Source organism: Mus musculus, chromosome 18 (genome assembly GCF_000001635.26).
Source record: "Mus musculus strain C57BL/6J chromosome 18, GRCm38.p6 C57BL/6J".
Classification (NCBI taxonomy): Eukaryota; Metazoa; Chordata; class Mammalia; order Rodentia; family Muridae; genus Mus; species Mus musculus.
This window is the reverse complement of record NC_000084.6, coordinates 68,093,868-68,111,589: the sequence shown is the minus strand read 5'-3', so window position 1 is coordinate 68,111,589 and position 17,722 is coordinate 68,093,868. Positions and strand designations below refer to the sequence as shown.

The following is a 17,722-nucleotide window of genomic DNA, read 5'->3' as shown; positions in this document are numbered from 1 at the left end:
CCAACCATCCATCACTTCCGATGTTCATTTGTAGTTATCTTTCCCTGTGTTGTCCTTCTGACTCTCAGCTCTAATAACAGCGGGATCTGCTTTCTTCACTCTGCCGTAATGGCTAGTACAGTGGCCAGAGAAGGCACTTAATAACTAATCTTATCCATATACTGAGTGCTCAGGAATACTACAATATTTTGATAGAACAGCTGAAGTAAAGAAAATGGAAAAGGCCGAGAGTTTGGTCTGTCAGCATATTCTCTCCTCCACTGAAAGGTGCATCTGGAAACTCTCCCTTAAGATAATCAGTGCTAGTCTGGCCTCCCACATCTGTCTGAAACTCTATGGTTTCACAGCAAAATAAACTAGTGTCAGTTGATGAGAATCTGGTCACAGTTACCTCAGTAGAGAGAGAAGCAGATGAAACCAGATATGCCTAGATGTAGGTGCCAAAACATATACTGAAAGGAAAATCTACTTAAAGGTGGGATAAGGTCTACTCATATGGCTGACCACAAGCAATGGTGGGATTGTCTGTCTAACCTTAATTCATGTTAAACATTATCAAATGAGAAACAGAGATATCTGAGATATCCGAACACTGGTGAATACCTGAAGCCAAGGGCAGAGGCAAAAAATTGATTTGGTTCGTCTGGATATCCAGAAGGTCCCACTTCACTTCACTTTAAGTATCAAATATCAGAATAGTCAACATTTTCCTTAAGGGAACAGAGCAGGTCAAATGAGCCAACTGTTTCTAAATAGTATCAAAAATAAGAGCTACTAGGTTTGTTTTATGTGTGTGCACATATGTGCGTGCGAGTGCACATGTGTGCGTGTGGCGCACGCACACGTGTGTGTGTGTGTGTGTGTGCAAGTGCACATGTGTACATGTGTGCATGCTCACGTGGCGTGAACCACACAAGACAAGAATTCCTGCCATACTTTAATTTATTCAAGATGGGAAGGATGGTAAAATTTATTTATGGAGCTAGCCCTCTGCAAAAGGCACATTGTCCATCTGCTGAAATGCACCACGGATGACCCAGTAAGAGGTACGAGCTGCCCACTGAAATCTCACAAACAGAGAGACTCTAGGACACAATACACACATGTTAGTAGAAGTCAATTCTTATTTGCTTCGAGTTCTCTTTGGGTGAGATATGATGGGTTGGGGGAGGGTATGCATACATTCATTCCATATTAGATTATCCTCTCGGGTTGACTGAAGAAAGAAGGACAGAAACAGCTACAATCAATCTCTCTAGAAATACCTAATCCCAAAGGATAGACCAGCCAGCAACAAGGTCATGGTGAGCGTTCCTTACAGGACAAATGCCATTCCCCCTTAGGTGCTTCAGGACAGTAGCATACAGGTAGCCCCCCCGCCCCTGCCAGTCCACAGGCGCCTTCAACTGGCACAGTTCCCACGGAATCTTTCCAAGGAGACAAAGTGAGCCACCAGAAACACTGATTTCTGGGGATGCACTCATTCTTGGACACCTAGAAACATATTACATATTACGTATTACACATTACATATGGGATGACACTGAAGACAAATCATATCTATCTATGGTGATTGAGTTTCCCAAGGATGGATGCTCAAGCAATATCTGAAGAAGAGGAGGACAAACAGGGGCAGGGAGGAAGGGGAGAGGAGGAGGGAGAAAGGAGGGAGAGAAGAGGGAGGGGACAACACAATTATGTAGTTCACACTTTCCATGTCTTCCATTCAATCTGTGTGCAATCTTACACGGCAGAAATTATGCCCATTTCATAAATACCTAAATCTAAGTCTTACGGGGATTGAGTCACTTCCTTATGCAAAAGCAACCTGCCTAACTGCTAAGAGAGTCCTAGGACCAGGATCCTCACCTCCATCCCCAGTCTATCTTGGAACAAGTTCATATTCACCAAGCACTTAAGCCTTGGAAGGTTTGAAGTGACTGACTTGGATTGCCTGTTTCCCCTGTAGTTACACAATAGCCATTCTTGTATCCTAATTGCACCAATGTGAGCTCTGGGGCACAGGTAAAAACAACCCGCTGACTGCTAAGAAAGCCTTTAGTGGGACCCCCCACTCCAGCAGTCTAGTTTGAAACAAGGACACTTATTCAAAGCACATTTAACCAGGCCTGGTGACATAGGCCTGTAATTCCAGCTACTTGGGCGGTTGAGGCTGCGTAATTCAAGATTGCCGGCTCAACGCCAGCCTGAACGACAGAGTTCAAGGCCCGCATAGGAAGCTAAGTAGCAAGACCATGTCTCAAACCAAAAGAGGACTAGGGATGTAGCTCAGGGCAGAGTGCCTGCCTGGAATGCGTAAGGTCCTAGATTTTGATTCCCAGTATAGTAGAGAAAAGGAAGAAGAAGGGGAGAAAAAACATTCTATGGTTTTGATGTGGGGCTCAAAACCACTTTTCCATGTTCATGCACAAGGCAGAGCAGAAGGCCCTCAGTGCTCTTAGTCTCCTGGCATATGCCTGCTTTGGGGAGATTGTCCCCACCCAGTTCCCAAGCCCTCTCTCCCTCTAGCACACTCCTGTATCCCTGTGTCCTCTGACAAATGTATTAGACTATCCAAAAGCAGAAAGAGAGAGGCTGGACGACACCATACAGCCACTGCATTACACAAATCCTACCAAACAAAGATAATCTAAGGAAAACCGGAGTCCAGTGCTAGCTAAGGGAACTGCAGAGCCCACCCTAAACTCTGAGAGGTGTCGTCTCAGCATAGAAAGATAGAGTTTGAGAAGCAGTCAGTATAAAGAAGTGCAGGAGCCGGAGAGGTGGCTCAGTGGGTCAAGGACGTCCTGAACAAGCAGGACCTGATTTGGGATTCCCAACATCCACATAAAAGGCAGATGTGATCGTTCACATCTGTAACCCCAGTGTTGTGGTCAGGGGTGGAGATAAGCAGAGCTCAGGGGCTCACTAGCCAGCCAATATAGCCAGCACGGCAGGCTCGAGGTTCAGGGAAAGACACTGAACAAAAAATGAGTTGGAGAAGCAATTGAAAAAGACAGTCAGTAACAACCTCGGGCCTTCCACACGTGCCCGTATGGATAAGTGTACCCACTCTCACATGGGCAAGTACACACACGACACGTAACCATTGTGTTTTAAACCTGAAATAAAGTTCAAAATGATAATACAAACAGACAAACAAAAAATCTTGAGAAAACAAACACCGAGACGCCTGAATTTGGCAAGCACAAACAGTCGGCTTAAAACTCACCAGAGCAGAGTTATTTTTACAGTGGGGCCATACGTAGTTTTCTCCTAACATACTACAATGCGGTAGGGATGGAGGAAAGACGTATATGGTGTTTGTTTCCGTAAACCCTCTCCAATTTTACAGTAATTGAGCTTTGCAGTCTAATTCCCACACAAGATTTTCATTTGAGAAATATTTATTTTATGTGCACGACTGTTCTGGCTGTCTGTGTGCATACTGTGTGCGTACTGCGGATGTTGCTGGTATCCACGGAAGTCAGGAGAGGACATCAGAACCCCTGAAACTGGAGTCAGAGATGATTGTGGTCAGCCACAGATGTCAGGAAGAGCAGCAAGTAGTCTAAATCTCTGCAGCCATCTCCCCAGCTCCCCAAACACAATGCCTCCAAATGATACCGGTACAGTTCTGAAGAGCGAGGCGGAGTGTACCCTGGAATGATTGACCACAGTAAGGGGGCCCCCATAAACAGGATTACACCTCTTAGCCTCACATCACCAGAACGAGTACTTTAGAAGGAACAACCCAAAGGACAGATGGGTTTATTTCGGCTCAGTTTTCAGAGGTTTAAATCCACGGGCAACTGGCTCCATTGCCTTTGAGGCTGTGCCAAGGCAGACATCCTACTGGAGAGCAAAACTGTAGATCAAAAGTGCTTACATCATGGCAGCAAGAAAGCCAAAGGGAGCTGGACATGCTAGCTCACACCTGTAAGCTAGACACATAGGATCCTGAGGCAGGAGGACCGCTGTGAGTCTGAGGCCAGCCTGGGCTACATAGAAGAAACCTGTCTCAAAACAATAACAATAAAAACAGCCAAGGAAAAAAGAGGAGGAGCCAGGGTCCCAACATCTCCTTAAGAACAGCAGAATACCCCTAAAGAGGCTCCAAGTCTGTAAGTTTGCCACCTTCTAACAGTACCGTGCGTGGGTTGGAGACCAAGCCTCGAATGCCAAACCTGGGTCTTGTGTCTGAACACAGCAAGAAGAGCATGCAACCATTCTCCCTATGACAAGAATCTCGCCCTCAACCTGCTTTGTTTGGTTCGTGGAAAATCAGAAAATACACGACCCTTTCTAACAGAGCTGAATAGTGTTTCTATCTGCATTTCCCCCTCCCCTTGTCACAATAATCATGGGATCCAAAACCAATGAACTTGGGACTTCTGATCTTACATTTTCGAGTTCCAGACAGTGTTCCAAGCTTCTGCCCTGGGGAAGCCTACTCAGAAATACCTGACACACGTTTTATTTCCATTCGCTATTTGATAGCAACACGTGTGACCAGAACCTTCCAAAGTCGCATGTAAATATTTCTATTTTTGTGAATAAGTATGGACCTGTCTTCCATTATTTCAAATTATTTCTGAACCTATACGTTCAGAAAGGTCTCGAAAGCTATGTGAAGAACACAGATGTACGGCCTCTTGGAATCAACTGGGGCTTCTCAAAGCAACAGCAAAGTCCCGATACAAACTAAGGCTCCGGTGCCCACCTGCAAGGCCACACAGAGTTCTCCATCTTAACACCTGCTATCCTCCATCCTAGAATAAAATCTTGGTGAAGATGCATGTCTCTTCCCTTAACCAGAATGTGTGACACGTCCACCTCCTGTCGGCTTCAGAATACCTTGAGACACAATGCCACAAGGGTGAGTCAGAGGGACTTACAGTTGAAGATGCCCGGCGGTGGGTGCTCGGTCACCAGGAGGCAGTTCTCTTCGTCACTGTTGTCCCCACAGTCGTTCTGTTGGTTACAGACCAGAGAACCAAGATACAAGCATTTACCGCTGGTGCAGGTGAATTTGCACTCTGGAAAAGCACAAGACAAAGCATGAAGCTCACAACTTGTTCCTGACATTCCGGGCCCCTCTCCCCGCCTCCTCCACCCCACCTCCCAGGGGCATGCCATGATGATGTGAGAACTGACATTATCTGGAGGTCTCAGCAAACGGGACTCAGAAGGACACAGTTGTGTCCTAGAAGGACACAGTTGCTCTCTTCCTCCCATTGCTTGCCCTATAAGACTTATTTTGCTTCAAACCAACCTTGACAGCTTCCCACACCATAACAGCATATAGATGATAAAATCTATATTTTATAATATAAGACAGGATAAAACATGGTGCTCTACTACCTAAGAAGCATGAATATTGAAGGCCACACTGAAAAGTTATAAAATAATATAGAGCCCCCCACCCCCACATCTCCATTAGTTGTACTGAACACAGGATATCTGAGCTGTACAAATCTGGAAATTTGGAAATGAAATTCACTGAAATGAGACTTTAAAATAAAACTCCCAACTTAAACAATTTTAAGCACTTAAAGGAGACTTTTAATTAAAAGAGATTTAAGCAATTAAAAGAGAGATTATATGACAAAATATAATCAGTTGTATATACCCTCACAGATATCATCTTGGACTCTTAGGTACACACAGAGTTAAGAGGAGTCATACAGGGTAAATGGCCAATAGAAGGAGCTTCAGGAAGAGTCAGAGGTTCGCAGTGATGGCAACTATCACAGCCACGAAGTCAAATAATTTGTGTGAGATTTTATGAGAGGGGCACTATAATTTTTCCGTTTGGTCACAATCTGAGAGCATATCGGAAAAAAAAACACTCAGCCCCTGACTGTGTGTAAAATAACAGGGGATGGGGTCCAAGTGCATTCATCCCACAAGCTTTTGGTTGGCCACAGCACCTAAGTCAGAAACGGTGTGCTGGGTGTGATCAGGTTCCATGGTACAGATGTGGCTAGTGCTGAACTCTATCATCCCATATGGCGCAAATATCAAAATCCAGATGTTTGAAATCTCATTTATGAAGTGACAACTTTTAACTTAAAGGAAAGAAGGAAATGCCAAGGAAAGAATTTATCTTCCTTTCCAAAAGAAATATTGGACCTCAGATGAATGCCAAGCATGAAAAGAACATTAGCCAAACACAAGTGCTCTAGTGTTAACGAAATGGCCAAATGCTAACGCAAGACTCCGCCGTTGTTCTAGTCTGAAAGGCTCCAAAGCCAGACCACCATCTTCAAGTTCACGTGGAGCCATAATATGTTGAAAGACTATAACAGCATGAGGTTGAATCACTGACCAGACTCAATGATTTGTAGACAGAGACATGGAAACATAGAGTTGGCACTTAGACAGGGTGATGCCCGCCTATCCTCTAAGCACTTAGGAGATTGATGCACAAGGATTGTGAGTCTAAAGCTAGTCTTGGCTACATAGTTAGAATCTGTCATTCATAGATATAGATAGATAGATAGATAGATAGATAGATAGATAGATAGATAGATAGACAGACAGACAGACAGACAGACAGAGGAACTAGCTGCTATAAAAATTTACAACAATAATTCTCAAAAAGAATGTAAAAGGTTGGAGCTGGGGAGATGGCTCAGGGGGTAAAATGTTTGCTGCATTTGCTACAAAGTGTGACCACCTGAGTTTGGCCCCTTGCCACCATGTACAAGGCTGGGAACGGCACCATGTACCTGAAATACCAACAAGGGAGAGGCAGACCCGTGCCTGCTTGCTGACCAGACAGCCTGGTCAATCAATAACCTTCAGGTTCAATGAGAGAGTCCATCTCAAAATAATTAATAATGATAATGATAATAATAATAATAATAATGTAGGAGGTTCCAGGAAGACATGGAATGTTGGCCTCAGGCCTCCACATATGCAGGCACATGCACATGCATACTGTCACACCGAAGTGGGAACATACATACAAGGACATACACACACATACACACACACACACACACACACACACACACACACACACACACACACACGCACACACACCAAATAAAATAGAAATGTGAACTGATTCATCTTCTAACTCCAAGGCCACACATCATCTTCCTTACACCCTTGTAAGGTAGCTAGCCAGTCTGTAACAGGTACTCAGTGAATACCAGATGTGTTCAACAGCTGAATAATGGAGAATCTGAGCCTCTCAAGAAGCCCTTATGTGGGACATCCTGTTTATTAGGCTGATGGCAGAAGAGGCCCCACAAAGAGTGCCAGGCCTCCCACCAACACTACCACAGCCTCCTCAGATCCCCATTCACTTCAGTCTCCCTGTCTTCCAGGCTGTCTCTGCCTCAAGATCTGCTTTCTGGATGTGTGGGATCCTCCTATGAGGAGCATATCTACCCATATAAACTGTCAAAACAGCTTGTTTTCTCAGGTAAGCCTTAACGGTGCCCTGGAAGGGCTTGTGCTATGACTTCTTTAGCAAGCTTTCCCTTACTAGCTAACAATACCAACCCATCAACTTTCACAGTCACATCATCCCAAACTTCCCGGTGACAAGCCTTTAGTCAAACATCAAACTAAAAGTCTATCACAAGGCCACTTGAATCAAAATGAATAGATATATGACTGTATTAGCTCTTCGTGTGTTGTAGGAAAATACTTTAAAAATATACTATGAGGCAATTAAGTATTAAACTCTAATGGGAAAGCTGGGGTGACATTTTACAGCAGGGCAGAGCATCTGTTGACATTGGCAACTTCAGCACTGACAGAGGCCAGCTTCCAACATGACCCAAGCTCTCCCTCCTATAAAGGTCATCCCTACTACACCTTCCTACCCCAAACCTCATCTATTCTGACCCTCTAACACATAGGGTACTGTGATATTCCAAATACATTGACAGCCCTAAGAGAAGACTCTTGATCCCAGCTGCACATTGGAATCCCTAGGCATCTTTCAAAACTACTGATGCCTGCGGGCCAGCCCAGGCTACTTACTACTCACATCAGCTTGAAGTGTAGCCTAAACAGCAGGTGTTTTTAGAGTTTCTTTGAGTGATTTTGATGGCAATGTAATTCTGGTCCCCAAGAAGTGGGCAACTCACATAAAGCCCTCTCTTTGGCTAAGAATATTTTACTAAAATATTTAGTGATATTTTGTTATTTTTTTAAACATTTAAATACACAAGTACTTAGGTACCTAGGAACCACAGCATTTTAGGATCCATGAGGCTGAAGTATAGGAACCAACACATTTTGGTTCCCAAACTACACTCACACATCAGAACTAGGCTATATATTCAAAGGAATAAAACTCAAACAAAATAAAGAAGACAGACTGTAGCTGCTTGTGTTATGAATGCTAATTATGCCCCCCCCCAAAAAAAACTGTTTGTATGAGAGGGTCTGCACATAGCTCCTGGGAGCCTGTCCCTAGTTGGTTCTGATTGGTCAATAAAGATGCCAGTAGGCAATGGCCAGGGAGGACAGACAGAGGCAGGATTTTAGGAGTTTCCGGGCTTGGGACCTGGAAGAGGGAAAGGAGGGGATCAGGCTTTAGGTGGGTGTGGACAGAGGAAAGACACAGAGGCCATCATTGGCTAAGGAAGCAAAGAAAGCGCCCTGGACTCTGAGCCTAGGAAGCTCGACCTAGACGGCTGCACGAATGGGTCTGGAGCGGCCAAGATGGAACACAGAAGTTAGTAACTTGGAATTATTGGCGGAAGGTAGATTGTAGAAACATGGAGGTTAGGCAGTTGCCCAGCTATTGAGCTGTACAGGGCATTATAAATATAAAGATCGTGTGTGTCTTTCTTTCAGGAACATAAACCATTGAGTCAGGAAGAAACCTACAACAGGATTAATTGATTAATTACTAATTCAACAATAGACAAAGTACTTTTCAATGTGCCATTTTGCCCATTCTTTCTGGACATCGTTAAGTATGACTACCAACTGATAATTTAGAGAAACAAATGATTATTAAACACTAGAAACATGTGGATGACAAAGCCACCGTGATTTTACATTATGCAAAATGAACTCAGAATCCAGTGTTAAAAATCAATTATGATATTTAAATAGCTTCCTTTACAAGAAAAAATAAATTTTCAAATGAAGAAAGGAGCATTTCTTTATGCCGTGATTCTCTTTGATTTCTTATAAAACTTGCTAAAATGGATGCTGGCAAGATGGCTCAGGGGCCAAATCCCCAGAACCCGGAACCCATGTGGGGAGAGGTGGGAGGGGGAGGGAGAAAGAGAGACAGACAGTGAGAGCGCCAGAGAGCCAACTCCAGCAGTTGTCCTTATTTTTACATGCCTGTCACTGCATGCACACATGCATTATCAACAACAGAAAACACTAATAATATCAACAAATTTAAATAGCTCTAATCAATATGATAATAATAAAATTCTTTCCAAATCTGGGGTCTTTCCTACATCTCTATATAAAACTTTGATGAATTCTTTTCAGGGTCTTAGATTCCCTTAGAAATTCATGGCTTAACATTGACAGGAACTTAAAGGATACATGGGCTCTCCAAAGTTGAAGAACAATTTTTCAATCAAATTGAGGAAAAAAAAAAACAACTTTTTTTTTTAAACCATGGATGTCATTCTAATTATGCATAAACTTACTAACCAGTAGAGACATACCATGTAGGGGAAAATAAAGAAAATGTACAATTAGGAGAAGTTTTTTAATATTTTGTAAACTTTGAGAAAACAAGGGAATTTAGATAAAGACACCAGAACAGAAATAGAATGACCTGAGTGTTTTGTGTGAATTCCAAAAATACTGGAAAAAAATAGCTTTTTATTTATTTATTTTATTTTTAATTTTTTTTAACAACAGTATCAGAAACCTAAGAATCTGAGCATTCTAAACCCAAATGCAGAACAGTGGGAGAAATCTGCTTTGCAGGACTAAATTTAATCCATTTGGTAGAGTCACATTCAAGTAGTTAAAAGGCAGCAAGAAGTTGTTCTTAATTTTTCTCACACTCATTGAAAGTCTCGTTTTCGCAGATGGAGTCTCCATCACAGAATAAGGACCTATATGCAGCACTAGCTCTCAGCTGTAAAATCAGCCTTTTCCAGGAATCTACGTGAGCTGCTCCTGTTAAAATTCATACAGCACCGCTAACTCATTTGCTTCACACACCTGCCATCCACAGACCTGCAAACAGTGATTCTGGATCCACCACTCTGACATCAAAGCCGGCAACGCGTGAGGAACGGGCACCTTCTTCTCGGTGGTCTCACAATGGGAGGGGCAGAAAGGCCACACAGCTGTTAGCAAAGTGCAAGAACTGATAGGGCTGGCAAGATGGCTCAGTGGGTTGGGGCGCTTGCTGTCAGACCTGATGCCTTTAAGACTTCCACACAGGTGGAAGGAAAAACTGACTCTAGCAAGTGGTCTTCTGCCTTATGCAAGCACGAGCGCACACACACACAGCCATGAAATGTTTTCATACAAAATATGCTTGCTGAGATACATGGGTGAGGTCTAATATACAGTGTCCTATTAGCAGTCGCCTCTCCGGCAAAACAAAAGAAAATAAACAACAGAAGTCCCCACACCTCAGCAATCCCTCCACCCTGCCAGCACGCTCTGCCAGCTTACGCCACAAAGGCAGAGGTATCTCTACTGACATCATCCTCACTCAAGACAGGCTTTGAAGGGGAGAACCTAATTCCCCCTGTGCTTATATAATAAATTAAGTCGCCCCAGAAACATTTAATAAAGGTCCTATCATTTAGCGCTACTGGTGTCCCGGCACCCTGCAGGAAGATGACTATAATACGCCGAGATAGCATTTTGCCCATTTGGTGAGACTGGCAATAGAGCCCTACAGAGGAAAAAAAAAAAAAAAAAAAACACACTACAAGGGGGAAAAAAAAAAACTTCAAACTATTTTATAATATAGACAATCATTTCTATTACGATATTGCAAAGATTGCCTGAAAGCATCTAAAAATATCTGAGATTAAGCAAAACACACACAATTTGCTGGCCCTAGAAGGTCAAAGTCTCAGGACTTGGGCACCTAACCCTACAACTGCCTTTCAGCAGAAAAACAACAACAACCACCACACACCCAACTTTCCTCACACAAAGTTCAGAACTACAATGTGTGCAAAGAAGAAACTACATCGCCAACATTTTGCAAAATAGACAGAAAAATCCTAGGCTCAGGATCCCAGATTCCCCTTTGCACTGTTACAAGATGTGTTTGCCCTGTGGGAAACAGACCTCCTAGGGGGAGGGGCAGGCAAACACTGTGCGAGGATGCCTTAGTGGGAACTGTGACTAGGTTCTAAGTAAATGTATTTAAATGTAAGGAGACCTAGCAGCATTCAGCACCCATTCAGAGAGATTACTCTTGCAAAAATCTTCTGTGGTTGCTCTGCAGAGGAAAGAGTGTCTATCACGAAGTACGATGAAAGCCCAGAGCTGTCCACTGACATGTGTCTGGTTTCTGTATGCATTTGAGGATGTACCCAGGGTGTAGGGTCAATCTATAGATGCACAGGCGTTTACAGATGGAATCTTGGTTCCTAAGTGAGACCCATACAGTGTGCGACAGTTATCTTCTGGCCAGCAACCGTGGGTCAGATACACATGCATGCATGCATGCATGCATGCATGCATGAATTTCCCATCCAGCATTGACTGCTCTGGGCAAGGAGTATGTTCTGGGCTCTAAAGAAGCAGACCGAATTGTCTCCTGAGACTCGGGAACCTGACTTTTCTCCCACTCTCACACTAATTATTTAGTTTGTCCTCAAATAAGACCATTGGGAAAATGGGGTTCCTGGATTCAATCAGAAGCCTGGCATTTGAGTGAGAAATGCTCATTTCAACGGTCTCTGCACAAGTACCCCCCCCAGTACCCTCCCACCCTCTAGACACAAATCAGCGGGACCAAAATGGAAGCCAAGACAGTTCTCTCTCCTCCAATTTCCCAGTGGCCTTCATGTTGCTCAGAGGGAAACTCCCAAGTGTTCACATCTCCCTACTTGAGCTGTCTATCAGCTCTTTGGCCCCTCCCTTCTTCCTTCCTCCTCTCTTCCTGTGAGAGTACCTCCACGCACATGAATCCTAGGATGTTGGCTTGCCTGCACTTGCTTTTTCCTCTGCCTGGGGCGCATCTTTCCAGCACCCAGCTGACTTATGTCCTCACACAAATCTCCTCAGTGAACACAACCCAGACTCTTGCTCTCGTTACCCTCTTTTCCCGTCATTCTCCATTGCCCGCTTGTTAAACATATGCTTAATGTTCTGTCTGTCTGCCTGTCTGTCTAGCTATTCTCTAATCTTGACACCAGGACAAAAACACCATGAGAGCAGCAGGATCTTTTCTATGCCCAGTTTTACTGATGCATTCCCACAATCTAGAACATGGTTCGGTATGTGCAATAAACATCCAGGAAACAGTGGCTGCATCGGTGGTATTGAAGCAAGAGCTGTAGAGATGTTCTCACACTAATTACTGATATCCCCTTTGGGTGAAGAGATTTTTTTCCTTAGCTGGACAAACATCTTCTCTAAGAAAATATATATCTTATTATATGTGAAAAGAGAGGAAGGGGGGGCAGACAAAAGGAGGAAATAAAAGAAAAATATTAGCAAATCACAAAAGAATGTTAACGTAAATAGCCAAACAGCTTTGTAACACTAAGCTCTTTATTTACAGAATCATTTCCTCTCTAGCCCACCATGTCATAAATATTTAGTCTTTTTCCCATCTGTCCCTTCCCAATTAACCTGGCTTAATTCCTAAATCACAATGTTCCCTCTCAGTAAGGCATTCATGTGTTACCGAGAGAAAGCCCATTGTCTGGCTAACGCGCTGGACTACTTACTCAGGAAACAGCCTGCAGCTCCTTTCTTGGCAGCTTCTAGCACCCCGAGAACTGGGTGTCAACACTCAATACTCAAACTCTCCACCTGTCTCTCTTCCTGTATAAATAGAAACAATCTGACTGATCTGGAACTGGACAGACTCAGAAGAAAGATGGCTCTCCATCAATCCATGGGGTTCCAGTAGCTAGACTTCACTTCGGATGGTTATTTTTATCTTTTTGGATTTTGGATTTTTTTTTTTTTACTTTGAGCCTCCTGTAGCGTCTACTTAGTGTCCTTCATCTGTCACCTACCCTTTATAAAAATGTCCTCTCTTGGAAATTTCTGCTTTCTGAGACATAATTAAAACTGGCCTTAACATGCCAAATGAATATACTTTGATGTCCCGCTGAGAGACGACTGCTGCTTGTCTCAAAACAAGGGAAGTTGGCTAAAATGAACTGTTTCTTCATCTCTAGGTTGGAATTCCTGTGAGTGTAAAAGAATGGGCTCTGGTGTCTGTAACCAAATTAAAGGGATGCAGTGACTGGAGACCCGTACCAGGTACTCATGCCTCTGGAGGCAGGAGAGGAAAGGCAGATACTCTACCCTTCTTAGTGTTAGCAGAGGGTAGAGCTTCCCTGCTGATCCAAACCAACCCCGACTGTGAGTAGGGACTTTGTGTCTTAGGAACCCTATTGCTGTGATGAACCACCATGACCAAGAGCAAGTTGGGGAGAAAAAGATTTCTTTGGCTTACATATCCCACTGAGGGAAGCTAAGGCAGGAACTCAAACTGGGCAGGAACTTGGGAGGCAGGAGCTCCTGTACAGGTCATGGAAGAGTGTTGCTTACTGACTCGCTCCCCACAGCTTGCTCAATCTGCTTTCTTATAGATTCCAGGACCAGCCAAAGGTAGTACCATCCACAATGGCATGGCGCGATCAATCACTAAGAAAATTCTGTACATGTGTGTTATAGCCCAATCTTATGAAACAATTTATGAATTTAGATTCCCTCCTCTTAGATGTCTGTAACTTGTCAAGTTGGTATACAGCTAGCCAGCACAACATGTGACTCTCTTTTCTTCTCGTGGAGTTCTATCATATTGGGATAAATTGCTTACTAATGACAACATACTATAGGCTAGAGTCTCAGACTCCACAAAAAACAAAATATATTTTGTCCTGAACATGCTCTTTTCAGATATAAGCCAATTAAGTATTTCCTAGTTTATCAATTTGTCCAACGATCAATGTTTCTGATAAACAATAGACTTCAAGACAGTTTGATGATCAATTGGAACACTGACAAAATTGTTACCTTCTAAGATTGGCAGCCAACACTTTTGTGTCCAATGCTTATCCAGGGCAAATCCAAGCATTGAGGTTACAAGAAGGATCCTCAACCAAGGCTTTCAACTTTAAAATGTAGTCCTGTCCCTATCCCCGTGTCCTGTGTTCTTTGTTTTCATTTACCTGTAACACCACCTTTCACTCAATCATAAATCAGCGTTTTGTTTTGTGTATAGTCGTCTCGACTCACTAGCAGGTAAGTTCTAAGTGCATGGAATTTCACATCACACCTAGGATGCTTCCCCAGCATCTCTACCATCATGTTCCCATGACAACCCATGCATCGTCATGCTTACATCAACTGTTTGTCTGTCTCTCTGTCTAGCCCACTGGCAAAGTCACTTGAGCCCAGAAAGCTAATTGTTCGTTTGTTTGTTTGTTTGTTTGTTTGTTTTTCTGCATCACATGCCTAGCAAAGGCTGTTACTAATAATTGGATCAATTTAATGCAAATCAAACAGCACCAGAGAAGGAAGCAGTCTGTGGACTTTGAGGGTGAGCTTTGTGTGTTTTGCCTGGACTTAACCATCTATGCTTTCACCGTGGGTGAGCATACAGATACAGGAACTAAAGGAGCGGATCTGCCATGAGGAAGAAGCTGCAACTGAGAGGAAAGCCATCGGCCTACATCACCACGGCTCTGAAGGGAAAACCCCTGACTTACAACTGAAAAACAAGGCGAGAACTAGAGAAGGGAAGAGAGGACCTCCATGAATAAACCAAGCCCAGAAAACCTGTAGGTTAGACCAACAGCACCACTTCCTTAAGACCGCTGACTGAGAGCAGGGGGCAGGAAACCCCTCCTCCAACCTTGTGCCACACTGGGCTGTGAACAACACAGGGATGTCCCCAGAAGCAATGCTACACAAACAAATGACCATTGTGCCTTTGAAGCAGCCAGTGTTGGTCTATGTCCCAGGCTGGGAGGGAAGAGGGGACCATCACTGAGAGATGCCCTGTTGCCAAACCTGGGCCCCTTCTTTTTTCCTTTTTAACTATTATCACCGTTAGCTTTAACGGGCTTTAAACTAAATTGACCACCACAGCACCCTGCCTCCTCTCTTCCCAAGTCTTTGTGGGAAGTGACTGAAGTAAGCAAGGATCTTTAACCTCATTTGATGTCGGACTTGTCTTGATTCTGTCCCTTCCTCCTGGTCACCTCTTCAAACACTAGATGTGACCATCAGCCCAAGCGTAGATTATTTGCAACAAAACACCCAGCAGCAAAGGACACACTGTCCCCTTACCTAGCTAGCCCTTGGGTACTGAAAGCACATGTAGGAGATCCAATTAAACAGCACACGAGAGAGAGAAGGTTCTGGGATGTGTGTGTGTGTGTGTGTGTGTGTGTGTGTGTATGTGTGTGTGTGTGTGTATGTGTGTGTGTGTGTGTGTGTGTGTGTGTGTGTGTGTGTGTGTGTGTATGTGTGTGTGTGTGTGTGTGTGTGTGTGTCCTATGGAGCTGGGAAGTCAAGCCAGCTAAGGAATCATGCATTTTTTTTTAAATCAGAAGAAGAACAAGAACTCCTTTTTCACCTGTAGAGTCAGCTTCAAAAGACAACACAGGGGGCAGGGGAGTCAGCCTCATTCAGTGAAGGAGAAAGGGGACAGCCACTCTTCTTTCAACATACATCTTAATTTTATCACGTTTTCATTAGTAACGTTATCACAGTTTAGTTTTTCCCTTTTATATTTTAATTCCTTTGTCTCGACATTCAGCTTGGGTGAACAGACATTTAGGCTGCTCCTCTGATTGTCAGCACCTGTTCTCTGGTGCTTTCTGTATTTGATCTCCACCCTGTCCCTCCACCCTCCTCATTCCTCCTTATGCTCTTTTGGCCCCCTCCCCCTTCTTATGTTTTAATTATTATTACCATTAGCTTTAAAACGCTTTGAACTACATTTACCATAACAATGCCCTGCCTCCGCTCCTCCCAAGCCTTTGCAGGGATGTGACTGAAGTAAACCATTATCTTCCACTTCATTTTACCACAGACTTGTTGCATACTCAATCCCTCATTTCTGCCGCTTACCTCCTCAAACAGTACTAGTGACCATAAGCATCAGGGTAGATTACATGCAAAAAAAAAAAAAAAAAAAGACTAATACAAAATAAAAACAAACTTGGAGAAGAAAAAGGAAGCAGTGGAGGGCCCTTCCATCACAAACACATGAAGAAAGCACTGGAGTGTCATCTTCCACTTCTGTTAGCAGTGCGCACGTCACTAAGGTTGATTGACCAGCAAAAAGCTACATACAGTTCAGCGTTGTGGCAACAAATTAAAGGAGACATTTAGACCTGTTCGATGTGCTTAGGCAGTTGTGCCTAACACACTAAAGTGCTCTTCCCATTAAAGGCGGGTACATTACTTAGTAAGGAAGAAGGGAAAATTATATACATTACCCAGATCAGCCAGGAAGAATGGCCTTGCAAGCTTCATGACTACATACATCTACAGCAGTGTTCATATATGCAAACAACAGAAAGATTCCATCCAGCCCAAGAGGGATATTTCTGTCCCTTGGGAATCAAGGCCTTAAAAGCCCATAATCTCCACTCTGTCCCTGATGATGTCCCGGCACCACCTCCCCCCGCCGCCCCCCCTGCCCCAGATCCCTGCCCCAGCCTAAGCACAGAGTAATGGAAGCCCCACATGACTGGTGCACTGCTTAACCGTACATAATACATTGCTTTTGAAAAAGCAAAATATCATTGACTATAATGAAAGTATTTCATGTTACAAATAAGCCACATTTTTATTATTAAAAAAATCACATTTGGTTACTAAAGACATAATAAGGTAACAAGATATTATGAGCTGGAGAGATAGCTCTGTGGTTAAGAGCACCGGCTAATCTTCCAGAGGTCCTAGGTTCAATTCCCAGCACCCACTTGGCAGCTCTCAACCATCTGTAACTCCAGTTCCAGGAGATCCAAAGCCATCTTTTGGTCTCCATGGGCCCTGCACATACATGATCACAGACATACATGATCACAGACATACATGGAGGCAAACCTCATATACATAAAATAAATGTTAAAATTTTAAATAAATTATGAATATATATATAGATAGATTTGTCATTCGGTAAAATTTAAGAGGTATATAGGTAATTTCTTAATCAAAGCAAACTTTAACAATGGCTGAAAACAATTTCCTCTACCAGCCAGGAAGTTATGTATTCTGTCTACAGTGGGTACCAATGTATGCGTCAGCCTTTCTGTTGGAATAAACTGGGTGACTTATTGCTTAAGGCTTCGTATCTGAACATATCTCAAGATGTTCAGCAGTCGTAAGTCCAGTACAAGTAGAGATGTGCCTCCGTCATGCTGGGGCAGGGCATGTCTGTCCTGAGTGCCCATGTACTGACAGGTCTCTCTGTCTATCTGCTGCAAAAGCTTTTCCTATGTGAACTGGGTCATGTGAATATACACATTTCTGATTTCCCTGCATCAGCAAAGATACTTTCAATTCTACAAACAGCAATTAAAGAAACAATGAGGTAGGT

The 17,722-nt window shown here is 43.5% G+C and overlaps 1 protein-coding gene across 9 annotated transcripts in view; it reads right to left on the bottom strand.

Annotated features, from left to right (window-relative positions):
• The window catches only part of Ldlrad4 (low density lipoprotein receptor class A domain containing 4), a 328,277-nt gene that overhangs the window by 148,961 nt on the left and 161,594 nt on the right, over positions 1–17,722 (bottom strand). For all 9 annotated transcript variants that reach the window (XM_030250537.1, XM_006526085.4, NM_172631.4 and 6 more), the window contains one exon: positions 4,899–5,039. In XM_030250537.1, the coding sequence (XP_030106397.1) occupies positions 4,899–5,039 (141 nt within the window). The remainder of the gene's footprint in view (positions 1–4,898; positions 5,040–17,722) is intronic.